The sequence below is a fragment of the Polypterus senegalus genome, chromosome 3 (genome assembly GCF_016835505.1).
Source record: "Polypterus senegalus isolate Bchr_013 chromosome 3, ASM1683550v1, whole genome shotgun sequence".
Taxonomy (NCBI): domain Eukaryota; kingdom Metazoa; phylum Chordata; class Cladistia; order Polypteriformes; family Polypteridae; genus Polypterus; species Polypterus senegalus.
Window position 1 is genome coordinate 109,345,964 of NC_053156.1, and position 17,478 is coordinate 109,363,441.

The window sequence follows — 17,478 nt, forward strand, 5'->3', positions numbered from 1 at the left end:
CTGCTTCTTTTTAAAAGACAGCAGCTCTTTTGAGAGGATCACAGCAATACACAATGTCATCATTAAATATTATGCAGAAAAAAATAAGGTCAATATTCAAACAGGAACATCTCACCATTGTAAAGTAGCAGAAGAGGCAGCAAGATCGACATCCACTTTTGTTCAATGCCCCAGTCTCTCATAGAAAATTTCCGAAGAGAATGTGCAAATAAGCACTATGAACAAAAAGAAAAAAAGGTCATAGTCAAGCATGGTACATAACACAGATTCAGTTTTTGTAGAATTCATTAAAAAATAAGACAAAAAAAATTGGTAAATGGATAGAATGAACCACTGTTATGTTTGGTTATCCCCTCAACAGCCAACTCTGTATTTTGAAATACAAGATAATATATAATGTAATATATAATACTAGTTTATCTGGAAATTACCAAAAGGTTGCTTTTAATGCAGTGCATGAATTCTCATGCATGCTTTTTTAATACATTAACAGGGGAGGTATTTAGAAGATTTTTTTATATCATATACATCATGGAAAATGGTAAAAAGTACTATTAAATGTTTAGAATACATGGCTCCCCAAAACCAATGACCATACATGTAGATGACTCCATACTGGGGAAATGACCAAGATTTCAAAAGCAATTTTAAAGGAGTTACAGTAATATACGTCAGTAATGTGCACTGCATTTTATAATTATTGTGTGTACTTTCCACAGATCTGAGCTGTGGAGTAGGCTGAAAATTAAAAAGAACACCCAAGACTGATTCAAAACCATAAAAACGTCTTATACTCTGATGAGAATATAACTTGTAAACACTCAAACAAAGAATGCTTTTAAAAAAGAAGTTTACCAATGGTTCCATAGAATATCTTTTGACTTACCTAAAAAAGGATATGGGCAAGAGATCACCTTGCAATTTTACAAAACTCTACTGCAAATAAAGTAGGATACTTTGATAGTAAATCTATTGAGATATTATTCTAAGAAAAATGTTTTAAACATTTTCCCAAAATGACCCATTTATACTTTAAGTAAACACTGCTGGGTACAGAATCCTATTAAAAGTGAAAAAAATCTTATGTCATTTTCTTGATTTCAGCCCTTATATCTTAGAAGTGAAAAAATAGAGCTGATGAAAATTAACATAAGGTTTTTTTGTTTTTTTTTTAATTTTAAAAAGAATAGGACAATAATTAGAAATGACCTACCGTAACCATGAAGGTGAAAACGACAAATACAAATCGAAACCAGATTTCCACTTGAGAAAATGAGGGATTATATGTCTTCCACTGTGGACAAAGATGGGGTGATATTTTATTATGCATTACCCACTTTTTTGTTTAATAAATTAAACTATTCAAGCTATTGTAGTGTTTAGAAATATTATTTCTACTAAGAGCAAATACCGTTTAAAATGTGTACCTATCAAGTATTATACTTTAGCCATTTTCAAATTATACATACCATGAAATTAACCTCTCTAATTTCAGAAGGATCTTGTTGCAAATTCTGGAAGGTTACAATTATCTGGTACTGTGTGTAATTAAGATATCCCAAGTGAACCACAATGATTTCATCACACTTCTGAAAATATAGCAAAATACAAAAAATATTATTAATTTGAATTTGAATTTTTGGGCCCGACAACAAACTCACATTTTTATTTTAGAACTAAAATTACGCAACACTTAACTCTGATTCTGTAAAAGGTTAGAGTAATATGTCTGAGTTAAAGCTGAGAAGAAGCTTCTTTAATAATGCTGCAAGAAGTTAAATTATTTCCTTTATGTTCAGCAAGCATCATCACCTTGAGTCCACCTGCCTAATTAAGACGCTTTTACCAGGTGAGACCGATTTTGCACAGCACTATTATACTTTTAGTGAGATTATGTAATTTATGAAATGCAAACCAAACAACCATGAAAACTGCATACTTACAACACCACAGTGAAGTACTCTGGTCCGGTTATGGGCATCACCAGTGATGTGCTTTACACTGGCATCCTGCAAAACTCCCTTTATTGCAACATTTATGCTAAATTGTTTGCTGACATCTTCATCTAAAAGGCAGAAAACATTTTCATATAAACATCTGAACTGCCTGCAAATGAATATGAACATTATTAATCTAGCAAACAAATGCTCCAAATAAAAGCTGTTTTAAGTCTTCATGGTAGAAATTTCATCTCAATCATATCCATAATTGTGCCAGCTCCTAAATCAAACACACACATTTAAAAGGCTAAAATGTAAACACGTTCTGTTAAGTTTTATTTTATTCACCTTTCAGAAAGAAACTTTCACCTATTTTTGGTTTCTTAAAAAAAAGACTAATATTACTATAAAATACATTTGTGTATCTACTTTTCTGGTACCAAAGATCATTTTATTCTCCATTTTTCAGTGGTGTACATGTTGTTTAACATGGTTAAAAAAAAAAGATACTTGTATTTGTATAATAAATTGGCCACGTAAACCACATTTTAAAACAGTAATATTACATGTTTTTCTTAAGAAAATGATCAGCTAAACCTTTGAATCCAATTCATCCTCACCAATACTCTACACTGGCCTTTATTTATCATCTCAGTGTTATTTGTAAACATGCAAACTAAATAAATAAATATATATATATATATTTTTTTTTTCCATAATTTTATAATATAGTTCCAGACAGAATTTTCTTTCCCTGCGAAGTGACAAGAGCTTAATTTACAAATGAAGAGCTTAACAACAAAATATCATAAAAGCTATTTTTGAAATTTTAAAATGACGAATGTCTCATCCAAAACTGAAATCATATTTTAGTAAAACCAGGCATACCATACTATCCAGTACATTTAAAAGTACAATTTAATACCTGGATATACTAAATGAGACTTCCATTTTAATACAAACCATTATAAATATTTTATAGCTAATCAGCAACTTATATATTAATATATATATATATAATATATATATATATTAATATATATATATATATATATATATATATATATATATATATATATATATATTAATATATATATATATATATATATTAATATATATATATATTAATATATATTATATATATATATATATATATATATATATATATATATATATATATATATATATATATATATATATATATATATATATATATATATATATATATATATATATATATATATATATATATATACTGAAATGTGTACACAGCATACAGTAGTTGGTGTCCACTTGAGGACGTCTTCATTTTCACTTATTCCATCATCACGCATTCAAATAATTTCATGTCATTTACAATTACTTTGTTCACTGGACATTCATCTAGCTTCACTACTCCTTTGTTGCTAACCCCCTTGAACTTGTGTCATGCACTGTATACTTGTAGTGAAGTTTCATTAAATTAACTCTAACAGACTGTTGATGCCCATAAAATTTACTTAAATTAACAGAGATTAACAAATATGTAACTGCTGAAAAACGGATTGTACATTTGTGGGTTTTGGAGCAGTGTTTCAATAAAGAGGTCTTCTACCTTTAAGACAGATTTCAGTCCTAAATAGTGTTTTATGATCTTACTACTGACCTTTATGTAGAACTTATTGAAGCCATCTTACTGATATTATTTTCGATTTGTAAAACTGCACTCATTTTTTATGTATTACTTTTGTTCATTTATGTGGATATATAGGCTTAAATATTACAATTTCTGAGAAATGCCATTTTTTAGACTTTTCTTAAAATGGAATGTTTCTAAAGAGATGTAATCAAGTTGCATTCTCCATGATCATTTCTCTAAATTTTACCCAAACAGATGTATAACATTTTGTAACAAATATTTTCAATTTTTGCAGACATTGATCAAATTATAATATTCTCTAACCTGAGTTATCTACTTCAGGATTTTTATGGGAAGGGGGAGTTTTGGGGACGACAGAGCTCAATAAGTTTGAAGACACTTCACACATAGTCAATCTGAAATTGACAATTAACCTAACAAATATGGACACAGAATTCAAATACAGGGTATTCAATTCATCCAGTGTCTCTAGACCTAGATTAGTGATATAAGAAGACAACAAACTTAAAGCAAATGAGAAGCTCTGTCTCCCCATTACCTCAATGGTGAAAAGTTGGGTTTATCTTATATTTTCATAACAAAGGATTAGATACCAAATCTCTACAGGCACTATAGGAGCTACAAGTACCTAATTCATTTTTAGAAGAGAAACTGTAAACCATGCAAATGCAGACACAAACATGAACACAGCTCATACCTACTAAGATAATGGTTTATGTGGAAAGTGTATGTAGAGTAAGTAAGTACTCATTACTTGTCAAAAAGAAGATAATTTATCTTAATTTTATTCCTTTCCTTCTTCCTCTTAGTGGAAAATACAGCCAATCCCTGAACACAGTGCCAGTACACCACAAGGCACATACGACATGGCTTAATGTAGAGTCACCAATTAATATAACATGCATAACTTTGAAGATGAGGTAGGAAAACCAAATCAGACAGAGGCAGAATGTGTATACTCAGACAGACAATGACCAGGTGTAAAATTCCAATATTTTCACATAAGATTATATAACTCTAGATGTACAATTAAGAAATCTTTAAATCGAGTATCATTCATCTATTTTCTAGCCTAGCTAACAATGCGTTTTTTTTTACATTTAGTAATAGATGAAGTATTTCTACATCCTAACATTTATTTAGAAAAATAAACACAACTTGCTACTAAAACATACAACAATCCTGCAAAGCATCTGGTTAGACTATTTCTTGTATGGTCCTAAGGATATGAAGAGGAAGGTCATCTTTCTGAATGTGAATTCTAGTGTTTCCTTACCTCCTATCTGCTGACGCTCTATTACACATGTCAGCCACAACTGTTGGTTATAAGTAGATAATGGTGGTGACTTCAGATCAAATGGCCCAGTCTGAAACAAGATTTACTGTACAATTAAATGCGCCGTTTCATAATTATACAAAAGTACTAAACAATGTGAATACATGCTTAGAAGCAAAAATCTTTGCAAAACTGTTTAAGAAATTGGCAGTTTTGAAAGTTTTATTTTTTTGATTTATTAAATTTAATCACTATCTTCCAAACATAAACCTTTAATAAAGTTAAATTATAGAATTTACAAATAAAGACTTATTTTATTCTTTCTGACAAAATACATTAATGATTTTAATAATTCAAATTAAGAAAGGTTTGTATTGACAGCTGCTGATAGTCTTATATTGTACTAAACTGCTTAACTATGCTACATTTTTATCTCAATATTATATACACATTTTTCCCCATTATTACAATTTTAAAACTTACTATCATAAATTACTAGTTTAGATAACTTCCCTCATAAAGCTGAGTTTGACAGGAGATCTATTTGTTTTTTCAAAGTAATTACAGTATAATTTTTATGCTATGTGGAATTATCCTTAAAAGTCTTCTTTAGTGGAAAGAATCATTATGTCTATACAACAGTTCAAGATGCAATACAAAACAGACACGCAGCCCTAATTAAATTAATTGCAAATTTCAAAGCAGCAATAGGCATTTTAATGCAGAATGTGACACTAAAACCTCTACCAAGTTAAATTCAACCTTGTATCTAAAGGACAACAGACAGGTTCTTTGTATTATGCTTTACCTTCACTTTACAATGCTAGAATGGATATGTATGTCTGATACTCAAGCCTGCCTGGGTATTGTGATTTACCTATTTGTATATCAATGTCCTATTACACTGTTATATAGTTAATCAGGTACCATTCCTTAGTTGTTACTGTTCTCTAACTATTCTCATTTATTTTTATCACTTATCATAAAATTAATTGTATACATTGTTACTGATTCATTTCTGTCCCCTTTGCTGAGAGTTATTTATTTCAGTGTTTCATTTATGAACATATGAAATACCCTCTATTCTAGACTTTATTTAATTTTTTAACCTTTCAAGGTTGTTCATCTCCAATCTGCCTTCCTCTCTGTCTATTTCTGCAACATCCAGTCCTCCCTCAAAATGTTTTTTATGGCTTTTATACAGCAAGTCTATCTTGAAGGTGGTCCATCACTATTTTGAATCTACAACCACCAGAAGCTCCACTGTTTGCACTTCCAAAGCCATTTCACAGTCACCTTAATCACGTATTCTGGTGAACAATCATTTTCTGCACTGCTGCAAATAACATCCAAGAATAATTTCAACTATCTCAATAAATAATACCCTCGCTAATGTATTAGCTGTAAATGTTAGTTACTCAAACGTATAAAGTGAAAAATATCTGTAATTAAAGGTAATGGTTTGTTATCATTTTCTTCAATTACAAAGTCAGTACATAGGATTGTTCTCATATAAAACACTACCAATGTGTTAAGATTTACCTTTAGGGTCCCATTTGCCTTTAAAAATTTTGATCCACTAATGGTTGTCTCTTCAATGATTTTAGGACCTGGGCAACAAAATAAATAAATAAAAAAAAAAATAGAAAATTATAACCTGCACAAGTATTTCCTTTGTCACATGCTTTATAAATCAAGTCATAACACAGTGTTAATCAATGTTTTTACAATACTGAGAAGAAATTACTAGAATGCCCAAGAAAAAGCCACATTACAAGTAGAGCTACTTAAATAACTGGTCAGTCCTGAAGTTAATATCAAGTGTATCACATTCAGAAACCAAATAGCCACTTACTCAATCTTCTCAGTAGGGACACTGCTTATAATGCCTCACAGATATACTTTTAAACACTACATTTTACTACAAATTAACAGTTGCATTTAAAAACTTTTTACTGACTTTATTCAACACTTCTATGTGGGGGTTCTATTGGACTATAATAAAGTATGTAAAAATCCCAACAAAATAAGTATTTCATTGTAATGCTATCAATTTAAATTAATAAACATAATAAAAATGCCAAGAACAAATAAACGTGAAGCATAGACTCCATGTCACCGAAATTCCCGCATGTGTATATGTTACAAATTACTGACCACGTACAAGAAGAAAAAATGCAGAGAGCAGCCTATCCACCTAAGAATACAATATGTACTGATTTCACTAGATCATACAGAGTTGAAAAAAAAGATAGTCAGGTTATTGAACATATACTCATATTATATACTCATATTATATATATATATATATATATATATATATATATATATTATAAACACTGCTCCTCCAAGTAGTCAAACATGTGGCTACAATTTAAAATATGTGGCTTACACTCATGATCAACACCTTAAATATATATATATATATATATATTTTTTTTACAATAAGTAAGTTTGTTTTCAAAACAAAAAAAAGTTACTGCAAATAACTCTGCAGTTAATGCATGATGTTATTTGTCATACTGTGAACCTCTGAACCACAAAAAATAAAATAAATTTAAAAAACATTTTCAATAAACAAAAGTTACTGACATGGTGCAACTGGTACAGGTCTCAAATTACAAAGATACTACAGTAATAATAGCGCAACCAGTCAAGCTAGACTAACAACATCCCATGTGAATACTCCAGCTATCCGTTTCTAAAACTCAGCACAAATATCTGAAATACAGACAAAAATAGCATTCCTTAAAATCAAGAGTGCATCTTTACCTGCTATTCCAATGAAGACTGTCAATCCAAAGCAGATGAAGAAAACTATAAATACCAAAACAAAATGCCGTTTGGACAGTGTATATAATCGCATAGGTGCCAATCTGAAAGAAAGAAAAACAAAAATGAAATCATTTAGAAAAGTGATGTTAAACCTGTAATTGTTTATCTTCATGAGTAATATACACTGCTCAAAAAAATTTAAGGAACACTTTGAAAACACAAATGATCTCAATGGGAAAAAATCATGCTGGATATCTCTACTGACACGGACTGGGTAATGTGCTAGGAATGAAAGAATGCCACATTGTTTGATGGAAATGAAAATTACCAACCTACAAAGAGCTGAATTCAAAGACACAATGAAAATCAAAGTGAAAAAATGATATGGCAGGCTAGTACATTTTGCCGAAATTTCATTGCAGCAACTCAAAATCGTACTCAGTAATTTATATGGTCCCCATGAGCTTGTATGCATGCCTGACAATGTCTGGGCATGCTCCTAAAGAGACAATGGATGGTGTCCTGGGGGATCTCCTCCCAGATCCAGACCAGGGCATTACTGAGTTCCTGGACAACATGAGGTGCAACCTGATGGCGTTGGATGACCCGAAACATAATGTACCAGAGGTGTTCTATTGGATTTAGGTCAGGTGAGCGTGGGGGCCTGTCAATGGTATCAATTCCTTCCTACTCCAGGAACTGCCTGCAAACTCTCACCACATGTTAATTACGTAGTTTATTTTGTCATTAAAGTAGAACATCATAAACTTCATCTTAAAATCGTTTAACCAGTTTCTCAAATCACATCGTAATTAAAGTAGCATGTTAAATGCTTTGTTTTGTATTTGATCTTTTGCTCTGTGTGTGTGAATCACTACGTGCTTCCGCTTTCTCTTTTTCCGACAGGGAAAAGAATCCATTACATTTGTGATATTACAGCTCTCTGAATAATTAAAATACTGAGATGTATACATGATATCTTTTTCATGATGATAGGAGTTAAAGCATGTTATTAAACAGGGGAACATGGTGCAGGATTGTGCGCGACCTTCGATGAAATTATTGTAGCAGTACTGTCTCTTTCAAGCGTACTAAACTCCAATTGCTGTGCTTACTTTTCGTTCTCCAAATACAGAGCTGATTGTGTGGCAATTGGGTAATACACATTAAGCCATCTGTAAGCTTACAACAATTCTTGAAAATTTTTAAGAAACATTGAAATATCTTTGTAGTACATGTTTAATTATTCTATCCATCTATCCTTCCAGTGTCGCGTCAGCCCCAGAAAGAATACAGCACGAGGTAGGATCAATCCGTGAACTAGCTAGCGCTGCGCAACCGTGTCCTCACATGCTTAATTATTATCAATACAGAATATTTAAATGAAGTTAAAGTTTTATCTATATAATATAATCAACATATTTTGCTGCATTTCATCTTAAAAATTATATTGTCATCATATGTAAATACGCGCTTTATAAAGTGGCACAGGTTGTGCAATATTATAACTGTAGTGCAGGTTTACAGTGAAGAGCACTTGATGGACTGATTGACTGTTTAAAGTTCTTGGGATTAAACTGTTTCTGAACCGCGAGGTCCGTACAGGAAAGTCTCTGAAGCATTTTGCCGTGGCTGAGGCAGCGTGTGCTTGATGCTGTATACCGATAATTCTCTTTCCGATCAGTTGCTGCTGTGATTCCCCACTCAGATACAGTGATATAAATACTCCGAGTGCTGCAGTGAAAGTAATATGGAAAAAGATGACCCGCTGTGTCAACCCATAACAGGAGCAGCTGAAAGAAGAAAAAGAAGGTGCAGTGAGAGTAACAACGCTAAAGCAGTTATGGTATTTGGAATACTATGGCTATTCCCTGGACCGTTATATTGTTACAAGTTAATTACAATCAGAAGCATTACACTAATAAACAATATGCGGTTAGTTTCAGTGTATTTATAAAGCCGTGGAAGGAATGTGGATCTAAGAAATAAAGAGTAACCACACAGGAACAGTAGCACTGCTTTGACGCTGGGTGCTGCCAGTCTGCAAAACCGAATGGAGAACTTGCGTACGACAGGGTATGAGGTACCGTGGAAAAGTGCGTGGCTTTACGCCAAGTGTAAGTTTTATACATCGCGATTTGAATGTGGAAAAGTTCTTATACAACATTTCTGTGTGTAAGCACCATTTATGCATGAGGCCCCAGGTGATTACCCTTCCTTTTCCAGATAGGGGCAACAAATCCCATTATCCAGTCTCACACAACCATCACACTTTACAAGTGACTACACTGTTCATGTTATGCCTCAGTGGGAAAGATGGCCAATGTTTTGCCAGTGATTAGCTAGTGACTGCTTATATGTATTAGTGATATAATGCTGTATAATACTGTTTTGATTGAATTATTCACTTTTTCTGCAAGAAATTCTGTTTTGATTGGCTGAGGGAATTTTTCAGCAAGAATGAGGAGTTTATGTAAATGGTTTACTATTCTGCAGTCCATGTTGACTATTTTGAGAATGTGGCTACTGTGTTGACCCATATGGTTGTGACTGAGAAAAACATTTAAGCTTATTATAAAAAAAAAAAAAAAAATTAAAATCACACACATCAGCGTGTTTCTGAGCTCAATTTATGGCATTAACCAGTTATCTTACAGACATGAAAACCAACAAGCACAATGAACCCTGGAACTATGAATAACAACATTCTAAAACCCATTTAATTCAATTTAGGGTTTCACGGAGCTAGAGCAAACCCTTGCGTCACTGGACACAAGGCAGGAAACCAACTTGGGTCAGGGTGTCAGTCCATCATATAGGCTAGGTTTATGAAAATTTTCTGTTACCCACCTTAGTAAAAGGACAAATGTCTGTGTGTGCAACCATTTTCTATGTCTCAGTCATTCGAAAAGATGGCACATCACATACAAACACTGCTTGCTTTTGTTTTTGATTTGGTGCACTGCAAACATTAACACTGAAGCCTATGTTGATTACTTAGAGTTCCGCTCCTCTTAGAAAGGTGGCACAGATAGTTAATAATAAAGTAAAAAAGAAATTTACACAATAAAGTAAATGAATTAATAAAAACAAATAATACTATAACTGCAGCCATCTTGCACTGTCACTTTCACCCTCCTCCTATCTGGGAAGCGTCTTAAGTCCACCCGAACACACACCTCCAGATTCAGGAATAGTTTTTACCCAAATGCAATTAGCCTCATTAATAATCAGTAATCTTGTCACCTCCACTTCTACTACTACATCTTGCACATGTATTTGCTGTCATTTTTAGGGTTTATGTTAGATTTACTTTGTCTCTGGTGTTTGTTTTCTGTCTGCGAAGGTATATGCAAGTAAGCATTTCATTATGCATGGTACCTGTACTTGTACATATGACAATCAAGAAATTAATCTTGAATCCTGAACTATGAATAAAAAAGAAAACACTAGAACTTCATTTTAACATTCTTCCTGGAGAACCCTCTAATGCAACTCTGCTACTACTTAAATTACTTATTTTACACATGTTCAGCCTTAAGCCTATCAAAAACATTTATATCCACTCTCTGCTGCGTCTTATTGCTCAATTGCAGTAATGTTGGGTTGACCTTTGAAGCTGATGACAATTGTTCACTTCACACAGAGCTCATTTCTAGAATAATTATTCTCTGTTTTATTAAAATGACAATAGACAATGGTTAACTAATATACTGTATATTAAACAAAACCAACTAAACAAACAAATATACAGTCCCCTGGACTTGGTTGGTATCCAACCAATAAATGGCCTTCTCGTCATTATTTTGGCCTTCCAAACATTTATTTTTTTGTCTCACACCAAATATTTGCTAGCAGCACAATCTCCAAATCTGCTGATAATATACAGTTTGTTATACTAAACGCCAAGGCTGCCAGAAAGACATTGTTGTTTCTTATTATGAACTACTGCAGCTACCCTTTCAAAATGTATGTAAAATTAATCTTACTTGCATTATGATTCTTGACATCATGTCCTTGTTCTGATGGTAGCAGATCCCAATAAAAATTAATGTGTGAAGGATGTCCTTACTAAGAAGCTACTGGAAAAAAATCAAACCAATACACATAGTACTAAGCAGGTAAAGTACACATATGATACAGGGAGTGTTTTTTGGGTGGTGTTGTTGGTTTAAATGGGGTAGCACAGTGGTAAAGTGGTTAGTAAAGCAGCACTACAGATCCAGTAACCTGGGTTTGAATCCAGCAAATTACTATTATCTGTGAGAAGTTTGCATCTCTTTTTCATCTGAAACACATGTGGTTCACCTTAAATGGTGATTCCACACTGGTATTTTATAAGTGCATGTTAGTGGACCCTACAGTGGACTGGCACTCAACCCAGGATTGGTTCCTGTCTTGTATCCAATGTTGCCGAGACTGGCTTCAGTGCCCCAACAACCCAGAATTATTTTGAATACCAAACTTGAAGACCAAACTTACTTGTACAATAAAGTAACCAATATTACTATAGAAAATCAGCAAATCAACATTTTTTGGACAAGCATGGGGTGCAGCAGTCTCCTGCTGGCTTGAACATGTGACAGATCACACAAACCGTCTTTATCTATATGTGCCATGTTTTTATATGCAACTTTGTTACAGTGTCTGCTATGACAAGAATGCAGGCATTGTTCATAAAGCAGTTATTTTTGATGAATATGACATTGCCTGCATTAATAAGATAAAATCTTGAGAAATGTTAATATCAGTTTCACTCAATTATTATTTACTTGTCCTAATGACAACATGGTTGAGAGCAAGTCCACAGCAAAGGTTTACAGATGCCTAAAGAGAATTCACAGACGAATTACAAAAGGTGAGCTCAGACAGCTCAGCAACATTTAGACATTTGCACTCAAAAACTCATTATTTTAGTCATTGCTGAATGTGTGTAACCATACAAGACAAAAAGTCAACAGTAAGTCAAAGCTACGGCAAATGTTCCTGTCCCCACTTTACAATCACAGCCCAGTACTTGACTTTCAAAATGCTGCATATTCATCAATTCACTGGTTAAGCTCATGTTCCTTTATTTATTAACCAGACAGAGTTACTTGATCTTGTTTAGTTGGGTTGCTGCTCTACCAAATATGCAAAGTGCAAGCCATAATCTTCAGAGTGAGAACCTTGATTTCAGACTTTCAGGTGTCAATTCTCTTCTCACTGACTTGCAGTCAATTGCAAACTGTTTAAATAAGTGCAGACTACATTCTGATGAGGACAAGATAACTTTATCATTCAGAAAAAGCAGTAATTCTGCTCTCTAGGCTCCCATTACAATGTAACACGCCCAAACAGCGTACCAATTGTGGTACATCTAAGACATAATCCATACTCCTCCACCTTAATCTAAGGTTCTACAATTAGTCAAGGTCCCCAATTACAGTTTATCAACATAAGCTTTCCAGTGAGGCCAAGGAGTGCCACCTCTTGTTAAATGGAGCAAATGCAGTAAACTGAAACTAAAGTTAAATGGAAGTTGTTTCTGAAAAGGTGTTAGAGGCATAAACACAAACAAAAAACTGAAAACCTTTTTCTCTCCACAAGTGAAAGGCAATGTTTAGCTCCACAAGCACAAACTAACTGTAAAATACTTAGCAAAGTGCTTTTCTAGTGTCTTCAAATTAATCCAGGGCTATATGCATAGGCCGTCAATTGAACAGGAGACAAAACTAACACCAATTGAGAAATTTGGTTACAAGAAAAAAAAAAAAAAAAAACTAGCCGAGTAAATGTATATGAACTACATATAGCATGAAAGTGGACTAGTACATTTATTTTAATGATTTGTCTTTAAAATGTCTTTGTACAGAGTTATTGGGTGTCGAGCAATGAATTATTAATTATTATTATTACTATTTTTTTCCCTAAATGCTATTTCCATGTTTTATTATTGATGAGCTCCCATTGAAGAATTTATTGGTAATAGAGCATGTAGGGCGCACGTCAAAACGAACTAACAAAGTGGCATTTATCAATACCATTTTAACAAAGACTCAAAGGGAAGGTCCACAGGACGGTAGTGAGACCAGTATGTTATATGAGTGGCACTGACCAGAAAGCAGGAGACAGAGCTTGAGGAGGCAGAGTTAAAGATGCTAATATTTGCACTGGGTGTGACGAGGATTATAGGATTAGAAATGAGTACATTAGAGGATCAGCTCAAGTTGGATGGTTAGGAGACAAAGTCAGAGAGGCGTGATTGCAATGGTTTGGACATGTGCAGAGGAGAGATGCTGAGTATATTGGGAGAAGGATGCTAAGGATAGAGCTGTCAGGCAAGGGAAAAAGAGAAAGGCCTAAGAGAAGGTTTATGGATGTGGTGAGAGAGGACATGCAGGTGATGGGTGTAACAGAACAAGATGTAGAGGACAGAAAGATATGGAAGAAGATGATCCGCTGTGGCGACCCCTAACGGGAGCAGCCAAAAGAAGAAGAAAAAGAATGTCCGCCATCAATCACACAGCACCCTGGTAAAATGACAATAACATACATTAAACCTGCAACCTTAAAAGGCAGACTTTACGACATTGCTGTGTGTGAGGTAACAGCGAGCAGGTGGCTGAGCGTGCATGTTTACTGAAGGCAGGCTGGCATTTGCACAGAGCATGGGTTAAATCAAAAGAGAAATTAATGACATGCAAAGATGCAGGAACACAAGGAGATTCATTGCAATTACACCTTGGTGTGCCTATGCCAAATCAGAAAGGACAACTGAATTCCACAGGCCACAGATATCTTCATAACAGGGGACCTACATGATGAGCAGATGAATTTAAAATGTTGTGCATGCCTTCCTTGCATTTTAATGAATAGTTGTGGCATAAACATAACTAGGCTCTTGTTGAAATTCACCATTTGCAACAATAAAAAAAAAAAAAAATGGCCTTTTGCATCAGTTACAATTAAAGTTTCTATGATTTCATTCACCACTGGCAAACTAATTAGAAATAACAATCACCAAAGCCTATTTTTGATTTTAGTCACAGTCTGGAGCCCTGTATAACGAGTAGTAGTAACTAGTAAATTCTAATACTGCACTTGAAATTCACATTTTAGCTTAAAAATGGCTAACCCAGAAAATGGCATATTGTAGAAGGTACATGGAGCCATTATACCAGTTTTTTGAATTAGTTTAGAATTAGTTTCAGAATTAGTTCCTACTTCACACCGGTACAGGAACTACTTGCTTAACTTGATTTACCTGTATTCAAAATTAAGTGTTTTTCTTTCACAAGTACTGTAACTCAAATTTAATCATTTTGGAACGTCTTAAGAATTTAGTGTTTTTAACTAACCTCTGAGGCCAATTACATCTACCTGCTGCAAAAATAATCAAATTATGATTAACAGGAAACATAAGGAACATTATAATGTACTGCTCTTAGAAATAACACAGTATTTATGTCTGGCTAAATTTCTCCTCTCTAAAATGCTCACAAAATTATGCTCATCTACAAAATGATTAAATTTCAAAGCATCCCAGCATCCTAAAATGCTGGTATACTAAAATGTATTACAAATACTTAGCAAAGTGCTTTTCTAGTGTCTTCACATTAATCCAGGGCTATATGCATAGGCCGTCAATTAAACAGGAGACAAAACTAACACCCATTGAGACATTTGGTTACAAGAAAAAAAAACATTTAAAAATGTCATGTAGCAGACAAGTAAATAATAAATCTAACTGAAAAAAATAAATTGCATCATTAATAAATCAATAAATGTGAAACTAGCATCTACCAAATATCATATTCATGGGCTATCTATTGCCTGATTTACCATCTGACTGCGTTCATTCCACTTTTAGTCCAATATCGTTATCATAAACATTTTTTTAAGTGCACAATAAGAAAAAAAAAATAGATTCTGGAACTGCTGACAACAATCTGGTCAATATGATCCTTTAACTAAAACATTATTGAACCCCAAGGAAGTAGAATCAGAAGAAAATATAACAGGATATACCCCATAAGGCACAAAATATAGAGGCTGAAAGATAATTACTGAATTACAAAAACCACAAAAAAAAAAAACCAAAAAAAAAACAGGCTGGTTAAGCTACGCATTAGAGTGAAGGAGGCAAGTGATAAATGAAGCAGATTGGTAAGAAGTCGGTAAAGAAGTTTGACAAGGCCAATGACTTCATTTGTTTTATGAAAATATACGACTACAGTCTGCCTTTAAATTTCAATTAAAGGAAGGGAAGTACTATCGATGATTCACCAAATGTTTAGAATAATAATTGACGATTGTAAGAGATAGAATTGAACTGTAAGTACTTCTTTAAGAGATTATATTGTACTTTATATTACCAGACCATATTCATCATTATTAAGATTATTATGTATACAGGAGAAATTACAAGAAAGAATTTCTAGATCCAAGATTAGCTTGTATAAACGTATATTGTTCCCAGTCAATGCTCTTGTATTTCAGCTTGCACGGTATTGTTTTTTTCTGTCTTACAACCCACCAAATGTCCAAGAATCACAAAAAATGTAAAGACCTACACATATTTAACTTTTGCAACTGCTTGGAATGGGTTAAGCTTGATATTAATAGGTGATCATTTCTTCAGCTTACATTTGCTTGGAATATTTAGTGTTGTCAAAATGAATATCCTCATGATTTTGGAGGAAAGAAAATGGAAATTAACATTGCAATGGCATAGTTATCTATGAAAAGCAAAAATTATTCCAGTTCAAGCTCTCTATATGCTTTACTCTGTACACCTATTTCAGCTAACTAAATTTAATTAAGCAGAAATCCAGACATTTCACCATCACTCAGAATATGGAACCAATGTAAATGTCTTCAACTTCAAGTCTGAGATTCTACTGTACGTTACAGACATGCATGACAATCACTTTTTGTCAACCAATCTTAGCTTGCAATGTTTTCAATAAATGTAAGATTATTATCTTTATTAACCTTTAGACATTTAGACATTTCTGTACTGATAAAATGTCACCATCCCTTGAAGATCTATGTCATGTCACACAATGGCAGGCAGTATGGCACAGTGGTTAAGGCTTTGGACTTCAAACCCTGAGGTTGTGCATTCAAATCTTCCACTGAGACTGTAATACCCTGAGCAAGTCACTTCACCTGCCTGTGCTCCAATTGGAAAAAAAGAAATGTAACCAACTGTATCTAAAAAGTCACCTTGGATAAAGACATGTAATATAAATAAATGATTGTAACATAAATGTAAATGTAATCATTCAACAACTAATTTCTTCTATTAATATGTAAGTGATACATTTTGTTAAACAATACTTTTCAGGGGCTTCCTTACTTCTCCATTATTTTAAGTGGTAAACAGTATACCATTTTACACTAAGAACAATATATACAACTAGCCAACCCGCAGCGTACCATACTGGTTTTTTAATGATTTTTAAGCACAGGGAGAAAATTAACATTTGAAAAATCGGTAATGTAATAAATCAGCAAGAAAAGCAACATTGTAACAATGCACGGAACAAACCAACACACAATCGTCTGTGACTGAAAACTGGCGGACCGCAATCGCGCCTTCTCTTGCCAGACGGAGGGATGGGAGTGCACAGCGCAGAGTGTGGAACGGGAGGAGAGGAGAAGGACGTCAATTCAGCTCCCTCCGTCATGCTAGTCTGCTGAATTCTCGTTCAGTATGTACTGCCCGTTCATGTGCCCACCTCCAACTCGTCAGTTCAGTCGTTGGCTGCTTTTCTAAATATAATCCACCAAGACACCCGACCACGATAGTAGCGAGGTGGGAGGGGGGTGTGCACAAAGGGTAGGGACGCAACCATTGGGAG

At 33.7% G+C, this 17,478-nt stretch overlaps 1 protein-coding gene across 2 annotated transcripts in view; it reads right to left on the bottom strand.

The window, feature by feature from the left end:
* The window catches only part of tmem181 (transmembrane protein 181), a 55,869-nt gene that overhangs the window by 16,398 nt on the left and 21,993 nt on the right, over window positions 1-17,478 (bottom strand). For both annotated transcript variants that reach the window (XM_039747777.1, XM_039747779.1), the window contains exons 2-8: window positions 7,628-7,731; window positions 6,398-6,465; window positions 4,856-4,946; window positions 1,944-2,065; window positions 1,470-1,589; window positions 1,214-1,294; window positions 116-215 (exon numbers count right to left, since the gene is read on the bottom strand). In XM_039747777.1, coding sequence (XP_039603711.1) covers window positions 116-215; window positions 1,214-1,294; window positions 1,470-1,589; window positions 1,944-2,065; window positions 4,856-4,946; window positions 6,398-6,465; window positions 7,628-7,731 — 686 coding nt within the window. The remainder of the gene's footprint in view (window positions 1-115; window positions 216-1,213; window positions 1,295-1,469; window positions 1,590-1,943; window positions 2,066-4,855; window positions 4,947-6,397; window positions 6,466-7,627; window positions 7,732-17,478) is intronic.